We start from the raw sequence: 13,815 nt of genomic DNA, 5'->3' as shown, positions 1-13,815 counted from the left end.
GAAGTAATAGGCATACAGGTTTGGTAAGACAGGAATGGGTAGCTTATGGAAAGATGGGATAGCAAAGGATGAGAGAGCACAGGAAAGGAGAAGGCTAGAAGAGAGATTAAAATGGAGTCAGCATTTAGATCCAACAGGACAGGAACATACTGGACTGTCACGCTTTGGAGAGTTCTGCCAGTGCCTTCTAGCACTCTCTCCCCGAGAAGCCTGCAAATCCACCCGGATACCCTACTGCTCTATAAAATGTCTGCAGAAAAATTTAGGCAGCTGGTGCCATGCACAGGAGGGTGCCCACAGCAACCCCTGTGCCAGCCCTGAGGAACAAGCAAAAGCAGAGGCAGCCTCCCTGAATGCTGCTGGCTCCTTCAGGCTTCCCCAGGCCTCCTGCTGGGAAACAATCACACGTGAGCTTGAAGACAGGCAGAGCATCTCGGCAGAGTGAGATCAGCTGGACCCGAGTTACAACCTATAACACCCCACTGCCTGAAAGCCGTGGCAGACCACAGCCAATAAAACAGATGCCAAAGGCTGTCAGGATTGCTGGTGGTGAGAGCCCCTGATGTGGCTCTGCTTCTAAGTCTGACTCTTTGCAGTGGACTTCTCCTGCCTGCATAAGGCAAGTGACCACTAAGGAAAAGGAAAAAAAAAATAAAAGTCATTTGCACTCTTGAAATGAGAAGACCAGTATGAATTTAATTGGATGCAGTATGCTAGCAGCAAAGACATGCTTGTTTTACCCAAAACTTACCATGCTGATACCAGTGATAAGGAGCAAAGGTGACCAAAGGAAGATATAGAGTATGTAATGATGGTGTTTGAACCGCATCTTTTCATCTGGAGCTACTCTCAACACCTTTGAACTCAGCCTCTGACAGAGGATAAAAAAATGAAGTCCAAGCTAAGGATGCTCGTCGCTGATGGAGCATTTCCAGAGGAGCGCTGGCTGTAAACATTGATTCTGAGATGTAAAAGCTGGCTCTTGGGTCAGCACTAGGGCTTGCTCCATAATATCAGATCCTCACGTCTTAACAGGGTTTAGAAATGAATGCACAGCAACTTTACGTGGTCAGCTCTTCTGTAATGATGTTAAGCTCCCCTTGAGGACTGCTGCAGGGACCAGGTCTCAGTGTTGTAGGCATTGGTTTCACTGCTGGCCAGTGGCTATTACTATGTCAAATGACAGGATGATTATTTTATGCTCCTGTTTAGGGTGACTAGGGCCAGAAAGGGAAGGCGGATAAGGATGAAGGAGGCAACATCTTATCCCTGTTACTCAAAAATCTAATTATTTAAGAACTGCTCCAAAACACATAAGTTTATTCACAGTTTAGACAATTTGTGCACAACTTTCTCTGTGAGAACATGTCACAAATAACTGTGAGACCACCCTTTAACAAAAGACGTTCCTGTTTGTCCACCTTTCAGAGGATATACCTCATTACAAATTGGGCAAAGATGACTTGGGAACCCCAGAGTTTTGAAGCCAATATATTGAAAAGGCTTGTGTTAGAAGAGATGGATGGAATAAGGAGAGGCGTCCAAAATGTCCATCCGCAAGTATTTACTCCGAATGTATTAAAATACTGTCAGATGTTTTATCAATAAATCAGAACTCCCTCAGGCCTCATACTTGGCCTGATTTATCTGCAGCTAAGAACTGTTGAGTCAGATGACTGCCCAGTTTCCATTAATGCAACAGGAAAGAGAAGTAGGAGGAAAGGTGAGGTGACCCTTGTTGCACACTTACGCCACCGCTACTCCAAAAATACAATTTCAAAAATTAAAGAGGGGCACGCACACTGCCAAGGTGATTTTCTTTTCTGAAGCATACTCAAAGAGCACATGATTTTATTAGTGTGTATGTTTATCAGGAGATCCCATGAGAACACCTCCTTTGTGTGCACAAAGAATGACTCAGCTGGATCACCCAGGCACTCAGAGTAGATAATGAAATGGAAATAACTTCATCTATCAACAAATTGTGAGGTCCACTGATGCCAAATTTCATCTCATTCAGCATGTCAGCCATCTGACAGGTGGCAATTTCACAAAGCAAGAGCTATGGGATTGAAAACACATAAACACACATCTTTTTACACATTCATTGTGTAAATAGAGCCTTTTTGTTTCAATCCATTTTCAATATCTATGAATAAAGCAGCTGATAAAAGATGAAAATCATAAAGGTTGAACAAGGAGTGCTCTTTCAAACTGGGACATCTGCTTTCACACTGAGTAAGGAGGATCTCTGTTATTGTAAAAAATTGCTGAAACAAAACTGAATTAAGACAATAAAATAAGAGCTTAGCTCATCTTTTTAGCCTCAGAATTAGGCAGCTTAGTTAAGTGAAAACCACATCTGTTTAATACAACAGTTATATACAATTTCATGAGATAAAAAATATCTGTTCATGTAACATCTTTTATTCTTCAGAGGAAAAAAAAAAGCTACATCTAAGTGGTACTGCTATCCATCCAGGCTGCATTTTGGGCAAATAGTTTTAAGGGACTAAAAGAGTTCATATATCATGAGGCCGAGTCCTCTGTGGTGAGCCGTGGTTTTTGTTTCCCAGAAGGGCTGAGATGTCCCTAACTGCCTGCATTTTTATTAACATGTAACAAGTGCACTCTGAAACGGCGATAGCCAAGAAGAGAGTGTTATTTAATCTACACTGTATTTATTCCCTTATCAGTCTGCAATTAATCTTGAGCATAGGGCAATAGGGTCACAGATGTAAACAAAAATATATTCAGAAACTGTGAAAAAAAATTGTCCGGAGTACTGGCAGTGTCAGATGGGGAAAACTGCAATTCTAACACCAAATACTTATAAACTGAAGTTCAGAATGTAGCATTTTAAAAATATCAGACAATTGCAGCCATGTCACACCGATCCAAGAATTTTTATGATTCATGTCAACAAAAACTCTGTAGCTGCAGTCTGCAGGAACTATTTAGAGAGCAAAGAAGAAGGGTTTCCACATAAAGTGATTAAGCAAGTGAAAAATAACTGGTGAGATGATTCCATTTCAGTTAGAAACTTAAACACCAAAAGCTCCATAAATCTACTCCATAATCCTTTTAAGACCTGTCTAAGGTTCATTTTGTGGAGACTGAAGCAAAGGAAATAGCATGAAAGATAAAAGTATAGATACCTTAAATTAAAATTAGAGACTTTTGGATTAGGAGACATTTGAGCCTGTGGTTTAAGTTAGGAAGAAAGTGCCAATGGATTTGCTCAATAATCTCAGTAGTCTGCCTAGCCCTCATTTTGCTAATGCCGTGACAGATCGAGTAACCATTGCCTCTCCTCACTGCTGCAACCCGTACAGGTCCGTAAGGACTCCATCTGCCCCAGCTAATTATTTCAGAACCGATTTTTAGGCCAGTACCAGGCAGTCCGTGATGGGGCATGCTAATGAACCATAGAGGCAGGGGCAAAGGGCAGCTAGTGGGAAGGAAGAGTATAAAATACAGGACCAAAATTTTCCTCTCATTCCATGTTGATCTCACTCTTACTCACAGGACCCATCTTTAAAATGCAAACTTTCAAACATGGGCAGGAAAAGGCAATTTGGTCTGTAATAATCACTCAGAGGCCTCCAGGTCCTCTGTGTCACAGAGGATGGACATTTCAGTGCCTCAGACAGTTCATCAGGACCTTTCCCACCTATCTGCAGGCCAGACTGTGACCTTATCAGGCAGTAATGAAAAATGTTCTCCAGCAAACAGCCTTCTTCACCCACAGTTGTATATCTGTGTTTACTCGCCTTCTTCCCCTGAACCTTTCCAGCTTTTCAATTCTTACATGTAACGGTAGGAAAAAAAATGGAGGCATAATGAACAGGTTGCAAAAGGAACGGACCTTTAGTAGTTATTTGATTTGAGACAGTGGGGCAGTGATGGGGAGAAAAAAGTGCCTTTTGTTTCCCTCACCCTCCATTTCTCCAAGCTTTCTAATCTAAAATATTAATGAATGCTCTCCACAATACATACTCAGTTCTCACAAAATGTAGGTCACAAAATGTGACCTACAGTCACCACTCAATGCTTCTGTGCCTTCTGTCTGACTGAAACATCCCTAGTGTTAGCTCTTTCCTGAATGTTGTTCCCCAGCCCATCTAAATTTTGCTCCCCTGCATGTTTCTGTCTCCAGTGATTCCAGTCCCTACACTTACCGTGGATTGCTGTCCCTCCCTGTGACCCATTCCCAGAGTCTTCTGTATAACCAAACTTGGCTTCCACATCTCTGGTCTTTCCCCCAATCCTATTCAAAGTGACTGGTATTTATCTTCATCCATGCAAAAGCAGTACTTTGGGGCCCCATCAGAGGGAGACAACGGTGGATTGAGGAATAGTTTCAGAGAGGAACAGACAGCTCTGCTGTCTGCCCGGGGCTGCCACACGGGGTGTTACAGCTACTTAAGAGCCAGGAGGAAGGATTGAGTGTCACAACAGCACACCAAGGGACCTGGCTGGTCCCTGGGACATTCAGTAGCTGATGGCTACTGCCATTAGCAGCAGCCCATACCTACCACCCTCAGGGACAGAGGGTATGCGTGGACTGCTGGCCTTCTGCTGGTGGCATACCCACAAGCACTCAAGATGATCTGAACTCCCGTCAGACACCATGTCAGCTCCTGTTTGATGTAAACAGGAGTGATACAGCGATGACTGATCTATAGGTATGCAAAGACAAAGAGGATTTGGTGCAGTACAGGAAGCTGGACAAGGATATGCAGGTTTAGGACTTAACTCAGCTGCAGCCTTCTTCGCAGTTCTGGAAGTTTCCTTACTTTTTGTCTATTTATTTGTAAGTAGAAACACGTGTTTCTGGGAAGCTAGTTTATACTGAGTAGAGACAGAAGAAAGAGAAAGGCAACAGTGCAGGAGCACTCCTCAGATGCATACAGCCTTGTGTCAGGCACAGACAACCACAGAAAACTTGAGAGAATACAGCAGGCATGAATCCGTGTGTCTTTGTCTGACAATAATTACTTCAAAAAATTAATCATTAATCACTCTGCTTGTTTTGGCCCATATCAATAAAAGTTTTATGTAGCAGTACCTGTACATTTGTCTATTTGCTGATTCACACTCAGCAAAGATAATTAGCAAGCACCGCTAGCTATATACAGACCTCCTGTGTAAGCCACTTTCATGTGATGTGTCTCGTTATCCTATGTCCACAGCTTTTATTTGCTAGTAAAGGAATAGCAGACGTGATATTTGGGATTTAGAGAATTATAACAACTGCCTGTGCCTGCTATGTGACCACTTTTTATAAATAATTCTGAGAAAGTCAGAGTGCGTAAAACTGAATCATAAAGATTCTGGCTACAGACACACTAATCCCCTACAAAGATAGAGCTACTCATAGATTGACTTGTTACACTGGATGCACACAGTTCAGAAAAAGAAGCTGTGGTCACATCTCTGGGCAGGCTTTCTTATGAATATTTTAAAAATCTGCCTCAACTAGTCTAGAACTGCCGTGGCCGGCTAGAAATGCTTCATCAGAGTCAGCCTAGTGATGTAAAATACAGCTTTGCATTCAAAATGCAGAAGTAAAATAAAGTAATATTGCAAGTTCAAGGCCTCTAAATTTAGAAGATGACTGAGATGCCTTTTATGAACTGTCGTTCTTCCTCTCCCCCCTTTGCACACAATGCAAACCTATTCAGTGTTTGTTGTGCAGTTGCCTCATTCTCCACAGCATGACCTCAGGCCTTCCTTGCAAATTGTCCAACACAGAGAAAAAAAATGGAGCCCTGGTGGATTACTCTGTGACATTCAACATTTAGTTCAAATGCATCACAAACAATGTGTTTTCTACCTGTAAACTGAGACATTTTTCTCACTTCCTATTCGGAGATGGAAGGAATTAAGACAAAAAGTGCCTATGAAATACAAATACCATGAGACATCTCAGAGTAAGTTTTAAATTTCCCTTTATATTATATATATATATTTTTTTTTCATATATATATATATTATCAAACATATATTCATATGTTTGAGACACTGCTTCCATAGGTTAGTTAGTTATGTTTGTTCTCAACACACCTGTGGACAATCCACTAATGAATAAAAGTAGGTATCAGGAAAAGATAATGTGAATGATTTCACAGCTATGACATCAGAACTTTGGGATGCAAAAGAGATAAAGGTCAATTTTAAGTAAGAAGTTGAACTGCCAAATATGAGATTTTTGTTTTCGTTTAGCAAATACATTCTACTCATTGCTTAGAAAAGTTAGAAGTGTTCAAGATGAAATCCCCCTTCAGTATGCTGCGCAGTCTGAACCTTATCTTTGGGGTAAATGAGGCATGGACGGATAATGTTCAAAACAGGACATGATAATAACTGTTGTATAATGCAGTCACAAGAAAGACAAATTATGTTGTACAGACATCCTTGACTTTGTTACTTTTAACTTTGCAAACACAGTAACATTTTAACTGTCTGATGTGTCCGTGATGTTTTATTCTAAATTGAGTAAAGACCACCCAACCAAAAAGGAACTCCAGCATATGACATCCTAATTGCATTTATGTGTGATTAGCAGAGCTGCAACTGTTGGCTTTGGCATATATATCTGATTCTTAATTACGACCATAAATGGCAAATAGCGATGTAGTTTCATTATGAGGGAGGCCTGAACAGAGGAATATTGGACACTGACAAAAGCTTCACAGATATTTCCTAACAATGAAAATCATCAAGCTTGCAGCTCTGTGGGGAAGCCTGCTCCCCTGTGAGCACATGCATCTGCATGTACTCTCTAAATCTGTAGTTCTTGGGGACACCTGCTGTCCTGTCCATAACTCTATCAGCATTTAATTTCTTGAATGTCATTCTCATCACCCTGTTGTTCATTCTCTTTGCACCTATCTTCTGATCCCATGAACAAATCATCCAACCAAATTCAGCTTTCAACTCTCTGGCCTCCTGGTTTAACAAATCTCAGTTCTTACCCTGCTCATTCCCCACACAGTCCATCTCCATTGCTCCTCTTCTCCATCAGTGTTTTCCATTTGCCCACATTCCTTATTCTCCTTCCTATCTACATTCCTATTTGAGTCTTATCTTTTGGTGATACTCCTCAGAAATTTGTGTACTAGTTTTCTTCACTTACCCATATTTCTTTCCATTTACTGCCCTCATCCTTCCCTAACATTTTTCTTAAATTTTCACCTCTTCATCCAGTTTCTGCCAAATGCCCATCCATGCTAGCTCCTCCCTGCCATCCACCCAGATTTACTTTTCTACAGAATCAGAGTATGAAGACAATCCTAATCACGTCAGTCGTTCAATCTGTTTCTCCTCACCCCCAAATGAATAAAAAAAAAGGTGGATAAAACAAACAACAGAACAAATTATAAGGGCATACATTGTTACATCATGATTTCTCAGCAAAAGATTTTGCTCAGATAAAACAACATCTTACCGAAACTATGGGTGACATTGTTGACCCAGAAATCTTGTGCATGTCAAAAGTGAAAATGTCCCAGGACTGTCAGCTGTGAATTTTACTGCAAATCTTCTTTTAAAATAATTTTGAAAAATATTCTGACTTGTTAAAATTCTGCCTTGCAATCAATGCCTTGCTTTCACTTGAAATTATGATGACATTTCAGGTGACAATTCACCATTGCTAGAGGGGCTGTGCAGAAGGTGGTTGTCACATTAGCCCTTCCAAGGAAGGGGAAATTATCCCCTTTGATTTTGAGGAAGCTGAATTTGGGCAACTACCTTGAAAGATGTGACTCAGTCACAGAGTACTGGGCAGCAAAACAAAACAAAACAAAACAAAACAAAACAAAACAAAATGGCTCAAGGGAGCAGAGAGAAGGACATAGAGGAATACTAGAGAAAATTGAAAGGTCAAGGTAATGCCTGGAGCAGCAGTAGGAGTGAAGGAAAGGGCACATGCTTTGTGGCAGAATGGAACGATATATCAGATAGGAGACTGAAAAAAGTAACGGAAAATAGGGAATTAATCTGCTTATTCAATGTCTAGGGTTACATCTTCTAACAGAGGCGTTAGCCTGTTGGGAAACTGTCTCAGTGTATGCAACTTGTGAGCACAAACATTTGTAGATGTCTGCTCTGCTAATACATTGAGTGGCACGTCCCTCACTCCCTTTTGCTACTGGTTAGCCTGAAATTGCTGATCCCAGCAAAAGATCTATCCACTCACTGCACGCTTCTGCAAACAGAAGAGCTGCGACATGACCAATACACCTACCTTTGAGAAAAGGCTCCAGCTTTCTTGCTACGGCTGGCATTCTCTGCATCATCCTTAAGAAGTTCACCTAACTAGTTTTGTCTGTTTACCAGTTTGAAAATTACAGTGTCAAGGTGTACCAGCTACCTGATGGCTGTGTTTAAAAAGTGACATCAGAAAAACTCACACCACCACACTACAATCCATTATATTATTTTTGCATACTGAAATTATGCTGTTCGAAAGTTACTTTTGCAGTTGTGATGCTGAAGTCTTGTGTCATGACCTCATAGTATAGTACAGCCATACTGCAACTACAAAATATATTCCTTAAAATATATGCCACAGGGGTTTTGCCCACAAACTTCCAATAAAATTCTCTCCACTACAAACAAAACCAAAAATTAAATTGCAAATGCTGGGAGGCAATTTTCCTGCTCACAACTACATTGTCTTGCCAGCATCAGAAAATAATCAAGAAAAACATTATAAGAAAATGTACCAATTTTTAGTTTTAAAGAATAAAATGCTCCAAATACTTCTGGGTTCTGAACAGCACATTTTTAGCAACTTACTTTCACTGGCTGAATAGTCCTGTGGATCAAGTATCCCTGATTCCTGCAGTGATCTAATACAGGAGTCCACCAGCTCCAGACCAGTAGTGAGCTCATCTTCTATATCCTTCTGACCATCTGTAATAACATCAACACAAAAAAGTGAAAGAAAGGAAAAGGTAAAACCAGTTACATGCCATCATGTACAGTTACAGCTGATGATGGAATGGAGAACACACCAAGATTACATGTTCAGAGGAGGCTGGTCATATCAGTCCAGGAAAATTATGCCATCTTTTGAAAGTGTGGCCTTGGATTAATAAAAGCTAATTGAGAAAGCTCAGGTCTCATCTTAAGAAAAAGCTAAAGGTGTTTAGCAATGCCCCCTCTTGAAAGATTGCACTATTTTGGGTGTCCTTTTTGCTAACCCTAACAGCTTTTGCCAAGTTCTGCCATTTTTTTTCTGTATTTTTCACATGCTAACAATAAAAACAAAATAAACAAACAAAAAAACCACCCCTGCATAAATGCACACTGATTTCCCCTCTACCTTCTTTGGGAAGTATGACCACTCTGGTAGGAAATACATGTAGTACTCTAATGATAAGTACTTTACCTTGTGTTTGCCAGTGAAACTGCTCTTCCGTTGAACTGTAAAGAAAGAAAAAGTGTTAATTTTTTATGAAATGATTCAGTAGTATGCCACTGTTATTCAGCTCTAAATCTGTTCTCAAGAAACTGACTTAAGAATAAATAATGGATTTTATCCAGTACTATTTTACTTTTTTTTTTTTTTTTTCTGGAATGACTTGCACAGCATTCATTCAGCAGGGCAGAAATGTCTTCACTTCTTAACTAAATAATTTAAAACATGCATGTAGAAATCACACTCTTGGTCTTAATATAAAAATTACACTATTTCAAAGTAAAAATGTTAACATTTTGCACTTTTTTGAATCCTATTTGTCTGATTTTTCTTTTTTGTAGAGAAAGCTACAAATTGTTTTCTCAAGTGAACAGTTACATGCATTTTCTAAATGAATTTATGTGCATGATTCCTGGTTCTACTGATCATTATGTGCATTTTTATTATTCAAATGTGCAGCTAAGTTAATTCAATTGGCCTACACAAGAGAATAAATTTAGATACGTTTGTACTTCCACGTACAAGCACTTAAGCTATGGAAGGTCTTAATTTTAAAACAATGAGGGTGCATACAAGAGGATAGGTTAGGTAATTTTTTTTCTATAGCAGATAAAATGAAGGATATATTCAATTAGGCAATGAGAACACTTTTGTCAAAGGCATGATCTGCTTATCCTCCACTACAGATCTTTCTCACGTGCCAAATATACAAAAAAGTCTCAAGTTACTCAGTCATAATCGTTCTTTTAGTAACAGTGAACTGACTTTTATAATTACGATTAAAATTTATTCTGTAGATTTTTACAAGATATTGACAGAGGAGAACAATGTCACATGTTGCATCCATTGGTTAAAAAAAATAGAGAAAAACAAAACAAAAACACGACAAATTATTTTTAACTGTTCAAACTAAAAAAAATATTTATGATGTAGAGAATAAATGCTCTTTTTAATAAGCAAATGAATTTTAAATCTCAAATTGTCTTCTCTTTTCCCAGCGGATGCTGGATCTCTTATGAATATGTGAGTACAGCTCGTAGTATCCATTTTCCGTGAACAAGAATAATGCAAATGAAATAAAATGCTTGGTTTTGGAGCCCTTTTTTTTACAGGAAAATAACCTAGGTTAATTATTAATCAAATTTGATAGTTTAAAAAAAAAAAAAAGGATAATTGCCTACTTTACATATAAATAGTATTAAAAGCACATTTTAATTTCCAGCTGGCATCAGAAGTGTTAATCTGACAAATTCAAATCTATAGATCATCATTAATTTCCAAATATCTACCATCTGTGGCTTATTTTGATGAACTTGAGAGGGAATTCATAGATTAAGAAGCTATCCTTTCGATGAGACACTCAGCTAAAATGCTTGCATTCAAGTCTATTGAAGTTAATAATATTGAAGATAAACACAGCCAGAGTCTTCAGGCAAATAATAATGGCAAGGCACTGAACTGGAAGAAATGACTTTAATTTAAATTACCTTTTCAAATGTAGCCTTGACTACATTTGGTGGTGACTAGGGACAGTGGCTCTTTTTGAAATATTAATTTTTCCAATTTGAAATTCCTTTTGCCTGGTTTTCAAAATCATTGAACAACTACAGCTTCAGCTGACACACTGGGACTTGAAAGCATTTTTCCTTTCTGGAATTAGGGCCATCCGTAACGAGCAATATGCTATTTCCCACTAGAAAATCCCTGTTCCAGGTGGTGATGGGTACCACCCCAAACGACACCACAAAATTCAGTACCTCAGATGGCATTCTTGCTGGCAAAACGAACTACTCAATCTTGCTGGCAACAGCACAGGGATGTAGAAGACTGCGTCATCTCATCCAAGTCAGTGGGAAAAGCAAATGAAGTCTGTGCATAAAGAATGAGCTATCATTTCCAGCAATTCCCTTTTTAAGCAGTAAATCCATATAAAATGTGGAAGTTTGTTATCGTCACAGTACAGATAGCATTAAATGAATCACTAGTGTCTGATCAGTAGTGATCGTTAATGTCACCAGTCTGATTTTCACAGAAACTTTTTAATGTATTCATCTTAGGAAAACCTAAATGAGAAGGTCTAAAAAAGGACTGCAACTAATTTTAACCATATTTGGGCTCTTCCAGTTTTAGTCGGGTTCCTGTTCACAGATACTGCAATGGTCTTTTAATAAACACTCTAACATACAGAGTGAAGGTAACACATTGATCAACAAACTTTTCATCCTGATGTTAACTTCGGATTCAACATATTAAAAATCTATCTGCTCCCACAAGGATATCAACATAAGGTTATGAAAAGAGTGCTGCTTACTCTAGTTAAATTTGTGCTCTTGAGCTTTTAAACAGTCCCCTATAGTTGCATATTATGGGATCTCTTCCTGGTTACAAACCAATGCCTAAGTCCTGCAGACAAACACATGGAACGTTTACCTCGAAAAATCCTATTAGCATTTTATGTAGTTTAAATGTAGGTACCCTGGTATTTCTTTGCTTTTGGTTTGGTTTTAAGCCTAACTTTTTTTTTTTTTTTAATCTGTTTCCTGCTTTTGGCTTGAAAAGAATTCCTGCCTGAAGCAACCAATCATGGCTTGCAGGGAATCTTTAGACTGTCGCATGGGTATGCCAAATCAGCTCCAGTGAGTAAAATCCCTTTTCTGTGTTTTTCTGCTGTACAAGAGATCAGTGCCACTGACTGCATACTGACATCAAATACAAGGAAACAAAACAGAATGAAAATAACAGAAGTATTCCCCCCTTAATTATTTTTTTTTTTCAGCACATTCAGCAAAATAAAGCTTTCTGCTTTATAGTTTTCCTAGAAGAAAGGTCGTAAGTTCACTATTAACCACTTTTCTGCACATTCCTGTCCCTCATTATATAAGTTTGTAAACTACCAGCTTGGACCAAGGAAGGCATAAAACAAAGCACTTTATTGCAAAGTTGTGAACCAAACTTTTTTTTTTTGAGTTTGAGGAGGGAGGAGGGAGTTTTTAACCAGTAGTACATTCGCATGGTTTATGATAACAATAGCATAACACACTAATGAGCTGAGAATTCAAGGAAGTATAATTATTACCTCTCTGACCTGTCCCAGAACTGCCAGCACCAGCAGAAAGTTCAGAGCAAGGTGAGCCATGTGTGACCATCAAACATCTTACCCCACAATTTGCAGGAGTCAAAAGCCATTCTGGTGGCTTGCAAGAGAATGGGAAGTGACACTAAAATATCACTTTCCTGGACCATGCTCACATATTTTTGTAAAAGTAACCCTCATGGGAGGCAAAGCAGGGGTAAGGAATACTGTTGATCACTTTGGCAGAAGAAAAACTGCCAAAGACTCTCAGACAGCTTTGCCATGAGGCCTGGGCAAACACCCAAGTATTTGCTTTCAATGCAGGTGCCAGGGAACAGCAAGGGCAAGCTATTTCGTGAGGACTGGGAGCTGGGAGGTGATGGCAAGGCAGTGACCTCCAGGAGATGGGGTAGTACCTTGAGCCAGTTAATCCATGTCAGGTTCAGGTCCTGAGTCGGCGACCAGAGGCAGCCCTGGTACACACACACCTGTTAACATGGCACTTACAATGCAGGCTGTGGAAATGCACTTTCATTATCCCACTAGAACTGCTCAGTCACATGCACATTAGGGTATGTGATTCAGTCAGGACATGTGATTTCAGTTCAAGTCACACGAAAGCATACTGTAGCAAGGACATTTAAATCTTGGTAGGAAGGGGTGCAGGTCTTCTCTGAAGTCATTCTTTCTGGCACACCTCTTGATTTATCAAGGAGCTCCCATACATGCATGGAGGGCAAACACCCACTGCTATATTCCTTTGACTATCCAAGAAATGTTTGTGTGCTTCTTTATGTGGTGAAGTCATTCAGTTTACAGTTGTCATTCAGTTTTTGAGAAAGTGCTACAGCTTATCTGCTATGCAAAATATTTCTTTTTATTGTTTTCTAAAACAATTCATGAAATCATATCTAACCCTACTATACAACAGTTATGAAAGGGTTTTTACAAGGAGCTGTATCAGCACATGATCTTTTCGATTATTTCAGCAATGGAGCCACAAAACATAGCTGTATAGAATTTACAGGCAGATACTGTCTCACTGATTTTTAAATTGCTATTCTGGATGTTCTCATTTGTGGAAGGTGGAAGGAAAAAAGATTCAGAGGCATTTCACAAGAGGAAAAGAGGTTGAAAAATACTAATACTCCATCTCAAGCAAAGGCAAAGCAGCTCTTAAATCAGCAGTACATTTTATTGAATATTTTGCAGATAACCTAGTCTTTACCATCAACTGTCTGGAAAAGAAAAGAGACAAGAGCAAATTTTAATGTTTTACATGAAATAATCCCATGGAAAGGTACCAACC

At 39.3% G+C, this 13,815-nt stretch overlaps 1 protein-coding gene across 9 annotated transcripts in view; it reads right to left on the bottom strand.

Moving 5' to 3' along the window:
* The window catches only part of CTNND2 (catenin delta 2), a 645,736-nt gene that overhangs the window by 297,528 nt on the left and 334,393 nt on the right, over positions 1-13,815 (bottom strand). For all 9 annotated transcript variants that reach the window (XR_011092756.1, XM_068670993.1, XM_068670989.1 and 6 more), the window contains 2 exons: positions 9,404-9,438; positions 8,809-8,925 (listed from right to left, as the gene is read on the bottom strand). Coding sequence is in view for 8 of the 9 variants with exons in the window: in XM_068670993.1 (XP_068527094.1) it covers positions 8,809-8,925; positions 9,404-9,438 (152 nt within the window). In the remaining variant the exon portion in view is untranslated. The remainder of the gene's footprint in view (positions 1-8,808; positions 8,926-9,403; positions 9,439-13,815) is intronic.

This window comes from Anas acuta, chromosome 2 (genome assembly GCF_963932015.1).
Source record: "Anas acuta chromosome 2, bAnaAcu1.1, whole genome shotgun sequence".
In the NCBI taxonomy this organism is placed as follows: Eukaryota; Metazoa; Chordata; class Aves; order Anseriformes; family Anatidae; genus Anas; species Anas acuta.
The sequence above is the reverse complement of the archived record's forward strand: the minus strand, read 5'-3'. Positions and strand labels throughout refer to the sequence as shown.